Source organism: Sander vitreus, chromosome 18, assembly GCF_031162955.1.
Source record: "Sander vitreus isolate 19-12246 chromosome 18, sanVit1, whole genome shotgun sequence".
NCBI lineage: Eukaryota > Metazoa > Chordata > Actinopteri > Perciformes > Percidae > Sander > Sander vitreus.
In genome coordinates, this window is record NC_135872.1 from 18,690,707 (window position 1) to 18,705,559 (window position 14,853).

Genomic DNA, 14,853 nt, shown 5'->3' on the forward strand with positions numbered 1-14,853 from the left:
CCTGTTGTGTCAAAGGATATGCCAGCATGAGCATAATTGTGTGAATGCTAATTGACCACTTTTTTTGACATACTGTATACATTTTTTAACATTCAACATTACTTTTTTTTGTATCACTTTTTTCGACATGCTATACTGTGACTTTTTTGTCACTTTTTTCAATATACTATACTATGACTGTTTTATCACCTTTTTTCGATACACTATGCTATCACTTTTTTCGACGTACTATACTATGGCCTTTTTCGACGTACTATACTATGACTGTTTTATCACTTTTTTCGATACACTACTATACTATGACTTTTTTTCACTTTATTCACCATACTATACTATGACTTTGTTCGACATACTATACTACGGCTTTTAAATGACTTTTTTCGACATACTATACTATGACTTTTTAATCACTTTTTGACATACAATACTATAGCTTCCATCACTTTTTTCAACATGCTACACTAAGTTCACGTTTTATGCACCACATATCTGGAACAAACTCCCAGAAAACTGCAAGTCCACTGCAACTCTCAGTACTTTTAAATGAAAGATGAAGATTTTTCTTTTTGAGTAAATGTTCATTTCTTACACTGCACTGTAACCTTATTCTTATACTTTATAAATTGTATGTATATATGTCTTATTTGATTAGACATAATATTGTCTTTTTTAGTGTTTTTTAATTGTTTTGAACTGCTCCTTAATGTTTTATGTAAAGCACTTTGTATTTCTTTGTTCCTGATATGTGCTATATAAATAAAGCTGCTTTGCCTTGCCCTCGCTGTGCTTTATTTCCACATACTATACTATGACATTTATTATCACTTTTTTTCAGCATACTATACAATGGCTTTATTCGACATACTATACTATAACTTTTTTATCACTTTTTTCGACAAACTATATAGTATGGCTTTTTTTGACATATACTATGACATTTTTTATAACTTTTTTCGACATACAAAAATAAAAAAGTGATAAAATAGTATACTATATTTATCACTATTTTCTACATACTAAATACTGTGGCTTTTTTCGACATACTATACTATGACTTTTTTCACCACTCTTTTCGACATACCACTATGACTTTTTATCGTGGTTTTCGATGTACTAAACAATGGCTTTTTCAACATACTATACTATGGCTTTGTTCGACATACTATATTATGATTTTTTTTCATCACATACAAAAATAAAAAAGTAATAAAATAGTATACTATGGCATTCATCACTTTTTTTGACATACTATACAATGGCTTTATTCGACATACTATACTATTACTTTTTTATCACTTTTTTCGATATACTATAATATGGCTTTTATCGGCATGCTATACTATGACTTTTTGCATCACTTTTTTCGACATACTATACCATGACATTTGTATCACTATTTTCGACATATTATACTATGACTTTTTTCACTTTATTCACCATACTATAATATAGCTCTTTTCGACATACTATACTATGACTTTTTTCACTTTATTCACCATACTATACTATGACTTTGTTCAACATACTATACTATGACTTTTTATCTCTTTTTCCGATATGCTATACTATGACTTTTTTATCACTTTTTTTGACATACTATAATATGACTTTTTTTGACTTACTATACAATGGCTTTTTTATCACTTTTTTGACATAGTATGCTATGAATCTTTTATCCCTTTTTTCAACATATTATACAATGGTTTTTTAAAGACTTTTTTCAACATACTATACTATGACTTATTTTTTATAAATGTTTGACATATTATACTATGGCTTTCATCATTTTTTCCGAAATACTATACTATGACTTATTTAACACTTTTTTCAACATATGTTCATGTTTTATGCACCACATATCTGGAACAATCTCTCAGAAAACTGCAAGTCCACTGCAACTCTCAGTACTTTTAAATGAAGGATGAAGATTTTTCTTTTTGATGCTGCCTTTTTCAGTAAATGTTCATTTCTTACACTGCACTGTAACCTTATTCTTATATTTCATACATGTCTTATTCTATTTAAGCTGTTTTCATATTGTCTTTACTTGATGTTTTTTAATTGTTTTGAACTGCTCTTTTATGTTTTATGTAAAGCACTTTGTATTTCTTTGTTCCTGATATGTGCTATATAAATAAAGCTGCTTTGCCTTGCCCTCGCTGTGCTTTATTTCCACATACTATACTATGACATTTATTATCACTTTTTTCAACATACTATACTATTACTTCTTTATCACTTTTTTTGACAAACTATATAGTATGGCTTTTTTCAACATATTATACTATGACATTTTGTATCACTTTTTTCGATACACTATACTATGAGTTTTTTCATCACATTTTTCGATATACTATATTATGGCTTCTAAATCACTTTTTTCGACATACTACACTATCACTTTTTTTATCACTTTTTTCGACATAAAAATAAAATGTGATAAAATAGTATACTATGGCATTCATCACTTTTTTTTTACATACTATACTATGACTTTTTTCGACATAATATACTATGACTTTTTATCACTTTTCGACATACTTTACTATGACTATTTTTGACATACTATACTATGACTTTTAAAACACTTTTAGACAAACTATAATATGGCTTCCGTCACTTTTTCAACATACTATACTATGACTATTTTTTTTAGATTTTTTTTATGGGCATTTCTGCCTTTAATGATAGGACAGCTCAGACATGAAAGGGGAGAGAGGGAGAAGACACGCAGGAAAACCGTAACAGGTCGGACTCGAACCCTTGACCTTCTGCATCGAGGAAAAAACCTCGATATATGTGGTCTTGCTCTACCAACTGAGCTAACCAGCCACTACCACTATTTCAGACAAAACTACAATTTGACTTTTTATCACTTTTTTCAACATACTATACTATGGCTTTTTTCATCACTTTTTTAACATAACTATACTATGGCTTTCTTGTCACAATGGCTAATTCACTTTTTTGCTATGACTTTTTTGAACACAGGGTCTCAGCTGGTACAGTAGCTCAGTGGTTAAAGCACCAACAAGCCCCACTTAACTCAGATCCAGGTTTGATACCCAGTCTGGGATGGCCCTTTTCATGACGTTTTTTCTCAACATACTATTGCTTCTTTTTTTTTTCTTTCTTTTTTTTTAATCATTTTTTGACATACTATACTATGACTTTTTTTCAACATTCTGTACTATGACTTTTTATTTATCCCTATTTAATATTTAAAATTGATGATTCAAATAAGGAAATCCCATGTTCGAAAAGGAGCAGGAAGAAAGAAAACTTTTTCTATTTTTTATACTTTACTTACTACAAATACTTGTACAGTATATTTACCTACCTACACACACATGCATACACATAGACAGACATGCATACATACATGCATACACACATACATATTTTTTTCTTTTCCATCTATCTTACTTCTTTTCCTTCTATCTACATCAAACCGAATAATAACCCATCCAAACTAGGCACAGCATATAAGCCCAGTAACCTTACATGTCAGTACATAATACAATCAACTCAAGTTCTTTTCGTATCCATTCAATATATTCCTTTTAAATAGTCTCTTAAAATTGCTCTGTGTTAGACATGATTAAATCTTTACACTGCAGCTGTTCCAAAATGTAACTCCTTTGGTTGTGATGTTGTGATATTTAGCATTTGTTCTTATAAGTTTCTTTTTTTTAAAGTTTTCTTTTATTCATTCTTAAGGCTTTCTTTGGAAGGATGAATATACATACGTTCACTGTTTGTTTTGTAAGTGTTTTCCCACACTTCCAAACAGTAAGTAATGTATGGCAGTATGAAGGAACAACACAACGTGTACAATGAGTGTTGATTTAATAGATATTTGGTTTTATATCCATCCATCCATCCATCTTCGTCCGCTTATCCGGTATCGGGTCGCGGGGGCAGCAGCTCCAGCATGGGACCCCAAACTTCCCTTTCCCGAGCCACATTAACCAGCTCCGACTGGGGGATCCCGAGGCGTTCCCAGGCCAGGTTGGAGATATAATCCCTCCACCTAGTCCTGGGTCTTCCCCGAGGCCTCCTCCCAGCTGGACGTGCCTGGAACACCTCCCTAGGGAGGCGCCCAGGGGGCATCCTTACCAGATGCCCGAACCACCTCAACTGGCTCCTTTCGACGCGAAGGAGCAGCGGCTCTACTCCGAGCTCCTCACGGATGACTGAGCTTCTCACCCTCTCTCTAAGGGAGACGCCAGCCACCCTCCTGAGGAAACCCATTTCGGCCGCTGGTACCCTGGTTTTTTATTTGGTTTTATACAGTATTGCAATTGTTTTGGATATTTTGGCCTTAACATGATTTACATGTGCACCGTAAACATACATTTATTTTATTTATTATTACTCCCAGAAATTTAAGTTCTTTCATATGTTCTATTTCAATGTCATTTATCATACGTTTTTTGTGTAAATTTGTTGCACGATTCCCAACAATTTTACTTAAGTTCAGTGTTAGTCCATTTCCATTTTATCTAGAAAAACTCCAGCTTTCAAAGACTGATTAAAAACATGCGTAAGAGGTTTCACCACACAACCAATAGTTTATCGGTGTTTTAAGCCCCCCCCCAACGTCTCCTTCAAGGCAGCGCTGCCTGGAATGCACTAGGATTAGGCAATGGTTATGGTTATGGTGAGGGTTAGGTGTCTTGAAGTCAACGGTCGCAGGGCTGCCTGGAAGGAGAGAACACCATCGAGCCAACCAATAATACGTTTGACCATAGACATGTAAATACTATTCCAGTCTGTGGGCTTTCTACTCTAAAATGGTTTAACAATGTCGAACATTTCTTTTTCATCAGAATCCTTTACAAACATAGATTCATTAATATTTACATTCTTGCTTACCATATCTTATATAATATTCTTATACTCTTTATATAATACTTTTTTATTCCAACATGCATTTAATATTCCGTTAGTTATCCATGATTTTTCATCAGATTTCTTCCGTTTTACTTCTTTCTTTACCAGAGGACAGTTTTTTTTTTTTTTTTCATAAAGTGATGTTTTAACAGTCAAAAATGAGTCATAGGCTTCAATCACATTTGCTATGTGCACTTTGCCCCAGTCTTGTTTCATTAAATCCTCTTTGAATGAATTGATGTCTTGAGTTCTGTGTCTGGTTATTGTGTATATTTTGTTGTCTTTCCTGGTCTTAGTGCAGCTATGTATGTTTGCAAAAACTGGCAGATGATCATTTATTATTAGTCCACAAATTACAGGCTGTGTATTCATGTTGAACCAGAATAAGTTCAAACATTACCAACTTCTTTTCATTTGTGGTGTTCACATTAGGCATCATTTAAATCAGCACCTTCTGCATACATAGACTTGCAACAGAACCAGAGGACCATTTCAACACAACTCAGAATTCAATTAAGTCAAATTACAGTTTATTTATTTAAACAGTGAACTACAGACTCAAATACCCCTTTTTCATCTTTATTCAGCCACAAGACTTTAGAAGATGTCAAGGGGACAAAGTTTGAAGTAGCTCAAATACCATTCATGACCAGAAATGCTGTAGTGTCACTCCGACAATATAGTACAAAATCGTGGACTTCTATCAAACACAGAAAACGCACGTTAGTCCCAACACTGGACAGTAGGATTTACATTTAGAGAGAACTGCAACCAATATTTCAGTTTTAACGGAGTAACAGAATGGGAGTGTCCTTCTGTTCTAATGTAGCATTTGCTCCATTTATATCTACTTTTCAAGAATCTACACACAAATGTGCTCTGATAAATAGAAAAAGCTAAAGAACCACAGAGGAGAATGGTGGAAGACATTTGCAGTCACCGTACACAACCGATCATGAGAATGATTGACCATGATTAAATCCATATTCCACCCGGTCAGGGCAGAACATGAACAGGAGAAACCAAATACAACAAACCCATAAAGAGACTCACAGTATCATTCATTACATCAGTCAGGCTCATCTCCCCCATCTCCAAACAAGGTGTAATTTGCATTTGTGTTTGTGCAACAACATTATCCAGGGTGGTCAAAGGTACAACAATCACCAACTAATAATCCCCAGTGTGACTCTATCTCAACAGCTAAAAAGGACATGTAGCCTTTTTTCCAATTCCCTCCATGGGCTTCTTTTTAAGGCATGTGAGAAGTCACTGAAGATTATGCTTTATATGCTGTCAATTTAGCGTCCCATGGTTGGCATGGTAACAGCTGGGCTCGTCACAGTGGCATCCTCAGCCTTCCACTGTGATGTCACAGTCTTGATTTGAGTATAGAACTGGATGCCCTGGTGGTAGAGAGACAACTGCCGTGTCAGCTACCCAGTACATGTGCAAGTTTTGCTTTTTTTGATGCAGAATAATTTTATGAGTCAACACATGACAAACTGCTATGGTGTTTTACCTGCTTGCCATAGAAGTTAGTGTCTCCTCTGAATGAGCCTCTGGAGCCAGTGAAGGAGAACATGGGGAGGGGGACAGGGATGGGCACGTTCACGCCAATCTACACACACACACACGATTAACAAATCATACATAACTGCTGCAGGGGTTCAAATATACCAAGTATAACTTGTGTCATTAAAAGCCAGGTGTGACAGATCAATACAATGTGTTTTTATCTTTACATATACTAAAAGAGTAAACATGAGGGAGAAATGCACAAATAATTCTTTTAAAAAGGTGAAGGTTGTGAAAAATGATTCTCAATTATCTGCATAAGAAATATCTATAAAAGATACTGAGTACAAAAGACATCTCTGTTTTTGTAAATGATAGTTGATCAAAACAAAAAAAACTCATGACGTTAAAGGAAAGGTTCAAACATTTTCCCCATTACGCAAACGAAACGGAAATTTAAGTCTTGGATGTACAAGGATTAACTGTTAAAATTACGAGATTGTCCGTTTCACTTTCATGAATACTAAAGCACTACTTCTTTAAATCATCAAGTTGCTCCAATAAATATTCACAAGTCACAAGAATTCTAGGTCTGTTTTCCGTTTGTGTAACAGGACTCCTCCTGCACCAACTGTACTCAAAGTCTCACACAGGTGACTCACTGAGGAGCAAACACCAAAAGGTGACCTGTTTTTATAATACCTGACAGAAAACGCTATTATAAATTGAATAACAATCGTCGTGTCTCTCACCTGGCCAACGTCCACCTCATGTGTGTATTTGCGCGCTGTGGCTCCATTGGTGGTGAAGATGGCAGTGCCGTTGCCGTAGGGGTTATTGTTGATTACAGAAATCGCTTCGTCAAGACTGTCAGCTTCCAGGACGACAAGCACTGGTCCAAAGATCTCCTCTTTGTAACACGTCATGCTCGGCTGCAAAGAACAGCAGAATGATCACACCACTTTTCTCCAGGATTTAACATCATCTGCAACAAAAACTCCACAAGGAATTATGACAGTACATAAGGTACCAGCATGCTCAAACTTTAGGTTATATCAATACATGGAGAGGACTGGGAAGAAGTGCTTTAAGTGCATTTAATACTAAAAAAAGCAAACTCAACTTTATATTTTTTCTAAAATTTTCTAAATTCTTAAAATGTCATACTAGTACCGTGTATTTTATCATATTAGATTTTTTTAGTAACTGAAAAAAGGCGGCCCTGTTGCACCCTTTGTCTCAGCCAAATCTCACCAAAACATTGCTCAGGATGGTCGGTCCTACAAAGTTGCCATTTTCATATCCTTTGACGTTGACATTTCTTCCGTCCAGCAGCAGCTTGGCACCCTCATCCACCCCACTTTGGATCAGAGACTCCACCCTGGCCTTTGCTTCAGGAGAGATCAGGGGTCCTACATCTGCTCCAGGTTGATCACCTTCAGGATGAATACATGTACAAATGTCCCTTATAAAAAGGGCAGTATCATGCTGCAACACATATCAGAATGCATAAGAACTGATACTATTTGAAATGTTTAGCAAAGACTTTATTTGTGTAGACACAGTTACCAATGAAGTTACCTGCGTTGACGCGCAATGATTTGGAGCGCTCCACCAGCTCTGGGAGCCATTCGCGAGATTCCCCTACAAAAATAGCAGTGGAGAGAGCCATACAGCGCTGGCCAGCTGCTCCGAAGGCAGCACCCACCAGCTGGTTGATGGTGTTCTCTTTGCTGGCATCAGGCATCACCACACCATGGTTCTTGGCACCCTAAAACAAAAATGTAGGACACGGCTCTGTAGGGTTTCTCTCCAGTTAGACTGAAGGACATCAGAGGCAGCACAATGCTAACCACATATGCTACAAACATAAGTGATTGACAGCTCAGCACTGAACTGAACTGTTGTCTTGGAAACAATAGTAAATATTTTGCTCCATGTTTTTGTACATGACAATAGGAAAAGTGTTTATGTGGGTTATCGTGAAAAAACAAAAAAACAATTTCAGCCACAGGAGACTGATGATCCCTAATGGAAGAGCAGTATATTTATTCTAAGGATGTTAAAATGAGTCATATGAGTACTCCGAGTCCTGGTGTACCATGTTGGATTGCACTCTCTTGCCGTTCTTGGATCCCCGCTCGTAGATGTGCTCTCCAGCCGGGTTGGAGCCCACAAAGCTGATGGCTTTGATGGCCGGGTGGTCACAGATGAAGTTCACCGCTACACAAAGATACAAACGGATATTGTTAATCCTCTCTTCTTCATTCGTGCTGCACCCCTAAGGCACAAAATAAGAGCACAAAGGCCTCGGATACAGAGATCTCTTTAAACAATCGTGAATAACTTACAGATGTAGGCTGCACATAATATGGAAATTTCCTATCTAGGAAATGCCAGGGGGTATATGGTTAATGTTTGAAATATCCTTGGACCTTTTCCCATTGGTTATTATTACACACACATATTGCGTGCTTCTGAATGAGTCACACACTCACCTGCATGCTGGCCGTGGATGATGTTCAGTGTACCATCTGGTGCCCCAGCATCCTGGAGCATTTTGGCCAAGAGCATGGTGCACCCTGGGACCCGTTCAGAGGGCTTCATCAGGTAGGTGTTGCCACATACCATGCCGATGGGGAACATCCACAGAGGAATCATGGCGGGGAAGTTAAAAGGGGCGATACCAGCACACACTCCGATGGGCAGGCGGTAGGTGTAAGTGTCCATGTCCCTTGTGATGGAAGGCAACGTCTCTCCCAGCATGAGAGATGTAATGCTGCAGGCATGCTCAACAACCTCTGGGGAGGATGAAGATGAGATTAAGAAATAAATCAATCAGTCCCTCCAGGATTTCGCGATCGCGCCAATGACCAATCACCGCGAATTTGGTGTGACCAATCACCACAACTTTTCTGCAAATTTGACCAATAACCTGAAGTTTCCCGCGACTTCAACCAATCCCAGCAGTCCCACGTGCACTCAGAGCCAATGACCAATCGGGAGTGAGAACGGGTTGATAATTTCCTTGTTTGTGATATGAAGACGAGACGCATGGGACTGGAACATCTCACATTACCAACAAAACGTACAGCAAAAGACCGTGCAAAACATTTTAGACCGTCCTGTATACATTTTAACATCAATGTACACCAACGTTTTTTCACTCTAAAGTTGCTGCCGTTTCAATCCTGTCGGCTATCTGCAGCAGGCGGGGCTGCAGCTCCTTTCCCCCCCGCGACAGACAGACAGAGACACACACACAGACACACACACACACAGACACACACACGATGACCTAAATTGAGGACAGCTGCGCTCGTCATTGTAAGTGCAATGATAAGTTAAAGTCAGTATGATCAAACAGTATGAATGTGTGTCCCAGGCCAGCATTGGAAAATAACTAACAAAGTAAAGATCAACAAGCCACTGACACATATGTTCAAATTTGATTCATTCGATACATTATTATTTTTTGTCTTAAGTCCACCAGCCATTTTCATATTATACCAACATTTACAGCATCCTCAGCCTTTTTGGTAAAGTTACTAGGAAATCTCAGCCCAGAGTAGTTTTATTCTCCCCAAAACAAGAACTATACAAAAAAAAATTGCAACTTTCACCGTCTCCCGCAACTTCATTGCAACAAACATACAAAAGACATCGCAACTTTTATCGCAATTTTTTACAAAAGCTCCCGCGAAATCAGGCATTTTGGGCCGCAATCTCCAAAAAAGGCCGCGAAATCCTGGAGGGACTGACCAATAGGAAAAAGTGCACAGATCTGAGATACACAACATACTCAGATCTGTGCAAACTGTAATAGGAATAAGAGTTATTTAAGATGAGATCATCATATGTCTACATTACAATGCATTATGTAGTTTGTACTTTAGCCTCTTAGTCAAGAATACACACTAACTCTAAACCGATTTATTTTCCCTGTGAGTGAACTCTAATATAACTATTGTCCCCAGTACTGTAGGAAAACATTAATGCTGGCAGCACACCTGCATAGTTAGTAGCCTGTCTTTCAGCTGATAAGTTTGAAGTTAGCATGCCAGAATTACTCTGGCATCCTGAAACTGGGAGTGGTACCAAGTACAAGAAATACATTGGCAGCACTGTCTTGTAATAACCAAAATATTTTATTTGCCAGTGTACATGGCTCTTTTAATTTCTCAACAAGATGCTTGTTGATGCAAGTCTGCCAAAGTGAACAAGTACACCTTAATGAGGGGAACAGCATAATTATCTTTATATGGCATGCCAACTAACAGCAGAGCTGTAGCCACACTTTAACATCTGGACGTAACAATGTTATCCTGCAGGGTGCCGTTTCCCCCCAACCCTTGTTTTGTTATAGTTGATCACTTTGAAAGCCTCTTGCATCCTTAAAAGCAATTTAAGCTTCTATATGTCAATACGGCCAAAACGCTCCTCTTTGTCCATTATTAATTTAAAAGTGAAAGTCGCTTTCGTAAAAAGTGTCTGGTTACACGCAAATAATAGACACCCCACAGACACTTGGTATCAAACTTCCTACCAAGGCAATGGTATAAAGGGTTGCCAAAGATACAGACTTTTCATCAGGAGATATAGATACTATAGACAACAGTTTCAACAGGGGAATTTGATCTCTGCTGTATATGCACCAGCAATCTAATCAGGATATGAAAACCCAATAGCACACTGGGAAGTCTACGCTTTACTTACGGAGTCCTCTAAATACATCTCCCTCTGCATCAGCAAGAGTTTTACCCTGCTCCAGGGTGATCATCTTAGCCAATTCTTTCTGAAATATTAAAAGGAAAGACAGCCAACAATAAATAAGACATCAGTGAGGGAAAAAAAACAAAAAACAATTTAATATTTACTCTAAGTTGTCATCTTAAAATGTAAACACATTAGTAAAAGATGAAAAATAAAACAATCAACTAGTAAGTGACAATTTGCGTACAATGTTATCCTTGATGAGCTGCTGGTAGCGCAGGAAGATCTGCTGCCTGCTGAGGATGGAGGTGTCGGACCAGGTCTTATAGGCTCTGGAGCAGGAGTCCACCGCTGCCAGCATCTCGTCCTGGGTAGCTTTGGGAACGCGTCCCACCACCTCATTAGTGGCCTGGGGAGCAGGAGACAGTCAATACAGACAAGTTGACTGAGAGCAGGGGAAGTCATTATGGCATGTACATTAATTCATCAATATTAATAACCACATGTTTGCTTTCCTTCCTTTACAGGTTTGATATTTAATGTGATGAAAGTAGATGGCTGGTTTTGCATGCTTTAAAATCGTCCATCACTGCCTTGCTAGAGGCTTATACTTAACAAGCTAAACTACAGCGGGGCTGGACTTTGAGGAATAAAACATGACTGGCTGGGTAGACTGGGCTTTGAGTTCTTATAAGTTGGGAAATCAAGACTTATTTCCCCCTCCCCAATGTCCATGCATTACTACTGCAAAGTTGCAATGGTTATTTGCAGCCAGCTTTTAGTAGAGATCTTGTTACTGCAGCCTCTTCGCAGGTTGTATATAGTTCATCTATGAATACTTACAGGGTTGTGAATGTCGAGCCATTCAGAGCTGTTGGACTCAACAAACTTGCCATCAATGAACAGCTTGGTGGTGGGCTAAAGGATCAGAGAGGCATATGGTCAAATCCCTTCCTGTCTGGTTACATCATTACAAAGTTCATTAAGGGCATCTATCCATCACCACAACATACACAGGGACTTTCTAAAGCATTTTTTTAAATCTCTTTACTTTCTATACACAGAGTTGTGTTAATGGTGTATCACACTTATATAGTAAAATAAGTAACTGCTCTCAAATAAGTCAGTATACATACTACTATAAAACACCTTTTTACTGTGCCGTTGATGTACATCTTTTATCCCACAATTCAATGAACAAAAGGAAAAGAACTTTCTTTGTGAAGTTTTGGCAGTAGCAGCATGATTCATGTCTGATGGCATAGTAATTCCCTGCTAGTATAAAACAGTATTTTGATTTCTTGTACACCAACTACAAAAACAGTTGAGTATGATGTTTAGTTTCTTTGACTTACTGCCATAATTTTTTCTCTGACATTCTGAAAACTGCAAAACCTTACACAGAAAGGTTTACCTTACTATATAATTTCCTGTACAAAAAATGCCACAATCAAAATCTGGAGAATGCTATGTAGAGCCAGACTGATAAATTGACTGGACCCGTAAAATCAGCCAATATTAGCTTATTGCACATAAATCATTCTCAGCTAATACACTGACCATTAAAGGAGAACTCCTGCTAATTTTTACGTTAATCTTGATCGCTATAAATATGCTAGTACTGTCGATAGAAGAAAAAACGAGCCAAATCGGTGCTGGTAACACAGAGCTGCTGCAGCTACGTATAGAGCTCCAACTTAGCTAAAACGGCAGTTGTGGGGGCATGATCTAAAGAGTGCCTTTGTGCCTCTTAACAGACACAAAATACAATTGAAATGTCTGTGCAACATGAACAGGGCCCTTACGTGACAACAAGATGCGTTTTCAACTCAGACATCCTGCCGGTAGCTAGCTATCCCTGCTAGCTGCCGTCTGGGATGAGTGTATTCAGCCAGGCTTTGGTGATAATCATCACGCAGCAGTTCCATGTGTAGTTGTAGCTCATCCATTTTGTGTGCGATTGATCAGGCGTTGGTGAGTAGGAGTCTTGGCAGTGGCGATCTGTGTGGTGCAGGGCGAGCTAGCTACCGGCAGGATGTCTGAGTTGAAAACGCATCTTGTTGTCACGTAAGGGCCCTGTTCATGTTGCACAGACATTTCAATTGTATTTTGTGTCTGTTAAGAGGCACAAAGGCACTCTTTAGATCATGCTAAGTTGGAGCTCTACACGTAGCTACAGCAGCTCCGTGTTACCAGCACCGATTCGGCTCATTGTTTTTTTTTTCTTCTATCGACAGTACTAGCATGTTTATAGCGATTAAGATTAACGTAAAAATTGGCCGGAGTTCTCCTTTAAGTTACAAGAAATACCAAGATATGTTCAAGGTTATTTTGACACAGTCTCTTCATTACATGGTTTTTCCAACAGAAAACATTGAAATGTTTCTATTCAAAAACGTAAAAAAAAATGTACTACTTGGTACATATCCTGGTCACAATGCTTATCAAATGTTTATATTAAATGATGTGCGACCAAAATAAACATCGAAATATTGATAATGGAATAAAAAAAAAATTCAGTGTCATTCTGGCTATTTTCTTAAAGATGATCTATGATCTAAGAAAACAGTTTGTCTAAGCTCCATTTTAAGTTTAATGGCACAAAAAGAAGTGAATTGTTATTTCAAAACAACTTTGCTTTGATATCATGGGGTCATGCGTGTCCAATAATTAAGATATTTATTTTAAGTTAACTGCATAATACAACAAAATGTGGCACATGGAAAGAAGTGTGGTGACTTCTCAAATTGAAAGTTAAAAGAGCTTTTGATCAACACATAACATTCATTCAATGTTGACAAAGCTGATGAGTTTATCTTACCGCTGAGGAGGAGTAACAAGTGCGACCCAGCTGGAGGGGCACCTGCAAGAATTAAAATACCAGAGCATTAGTCAACTTCAATTCAGATTAATGTCGACATTGTCCAAGGTCTAATGAATAAAAGCCATGTCTGAATGCTCCATTGCTTGTCTTCCCACTTAAAACCCGACTTATGTGCAGTTTAGTGTCCCAAATGATGAGGGTATTATTTGAGACAGGTTACGGTTAGGTGTAGGGTAACACAGGTGGTTTAGCAGGTTCATAATTAAGGACATTGTATGGGGAATTTGTGACACTAAACTGCACGTATACCTTAAAACCCTACCTACCCAACTTAAATTGCACATAAATATTAAATGCTTGCAAAGGAGGAGTGGACTGTGTCACTGTATGCAACGTGTGTTAGCAACGACTTTAGCTAGCAGCTCAGTTTGTTAGCTATGTTGAGTTGCATACGCGTCAAACAAAAGCAACTTTTCTGTAAAACATAAGCATGAATTTGTTTTACCTTCTTGTTAAAAAAGGACCGTAAGAGAATTGCTGCCATTGTGGAGCGTCAGGTTGCTCTTATCCTGCTCCGAAGCCCTTCAACTGACCCAAAAGACACCGAAGTGCAAAGAGAACTTCAGCTAGCAGAAATGTTGCAGAGGACAGCGCGGTGCTGCACTTTGATATACGATCTACAAGACGTTATTGGTGTGGATGTCATTAGCTAGCACCAGCGCACATCATTTGTTGATCTGTGGAAGTTGTGCATGGCGGCACTGGCTGTTTCCGTACGGTGTGGGCGGGACAAATTTAAAAGCCAATCACTGCGCGCAATTTAACAGCTGCCCTAAATTACAAAAAGATGATTGGCTGTTTCTATAAACACAGACTGGCGTAGTCTCTGTTACTTGAGTGAG

General features: G+C 38.0%; 1 protein-coding gene across 1 annotated transcript; it reads right to left on the reverse strand.

The window, feature by feature from the left end:
• Positions 1–5,404: 5,404 nt before the first annotated feature.
• Positions 5,405–14,616, reverse strand: LOC144533494 (methylmalonate-semialdehyde/malonate-semialdehyde dehydrogenase [acylating], mitochondrial-like). The gene is made up of 12 exons (XM_078274870.1): positions 14,457–14,616; positions 13,949–13,990; positions 11,971–12,045; positions 11,375–11,536; positions 11,131–11,209; positions 8,913–9,215; positions 8,516–8,637; positions 7,996–8,185; positions 7,669–7,850; positions 7,167–7,346; positions 6,419–6,517; positions 5,405–6,302 (listed from the first exon to the last, which is right to left on the reverse strand). Exons 1-12 carry the CDS (start codon positions 14,493–14,495, stop codon positions 6,198–6,200), a joined length of 1,578 nt encoding a protein of 525 aa, XP_078130996.1. The 5' UTR covers positions 14,496–14,616; the 3' UTR covers positions 5,405–6,197.
• Between the last annotated feature and the right edge of the window lie 237 nt (positions 14,617–14,853).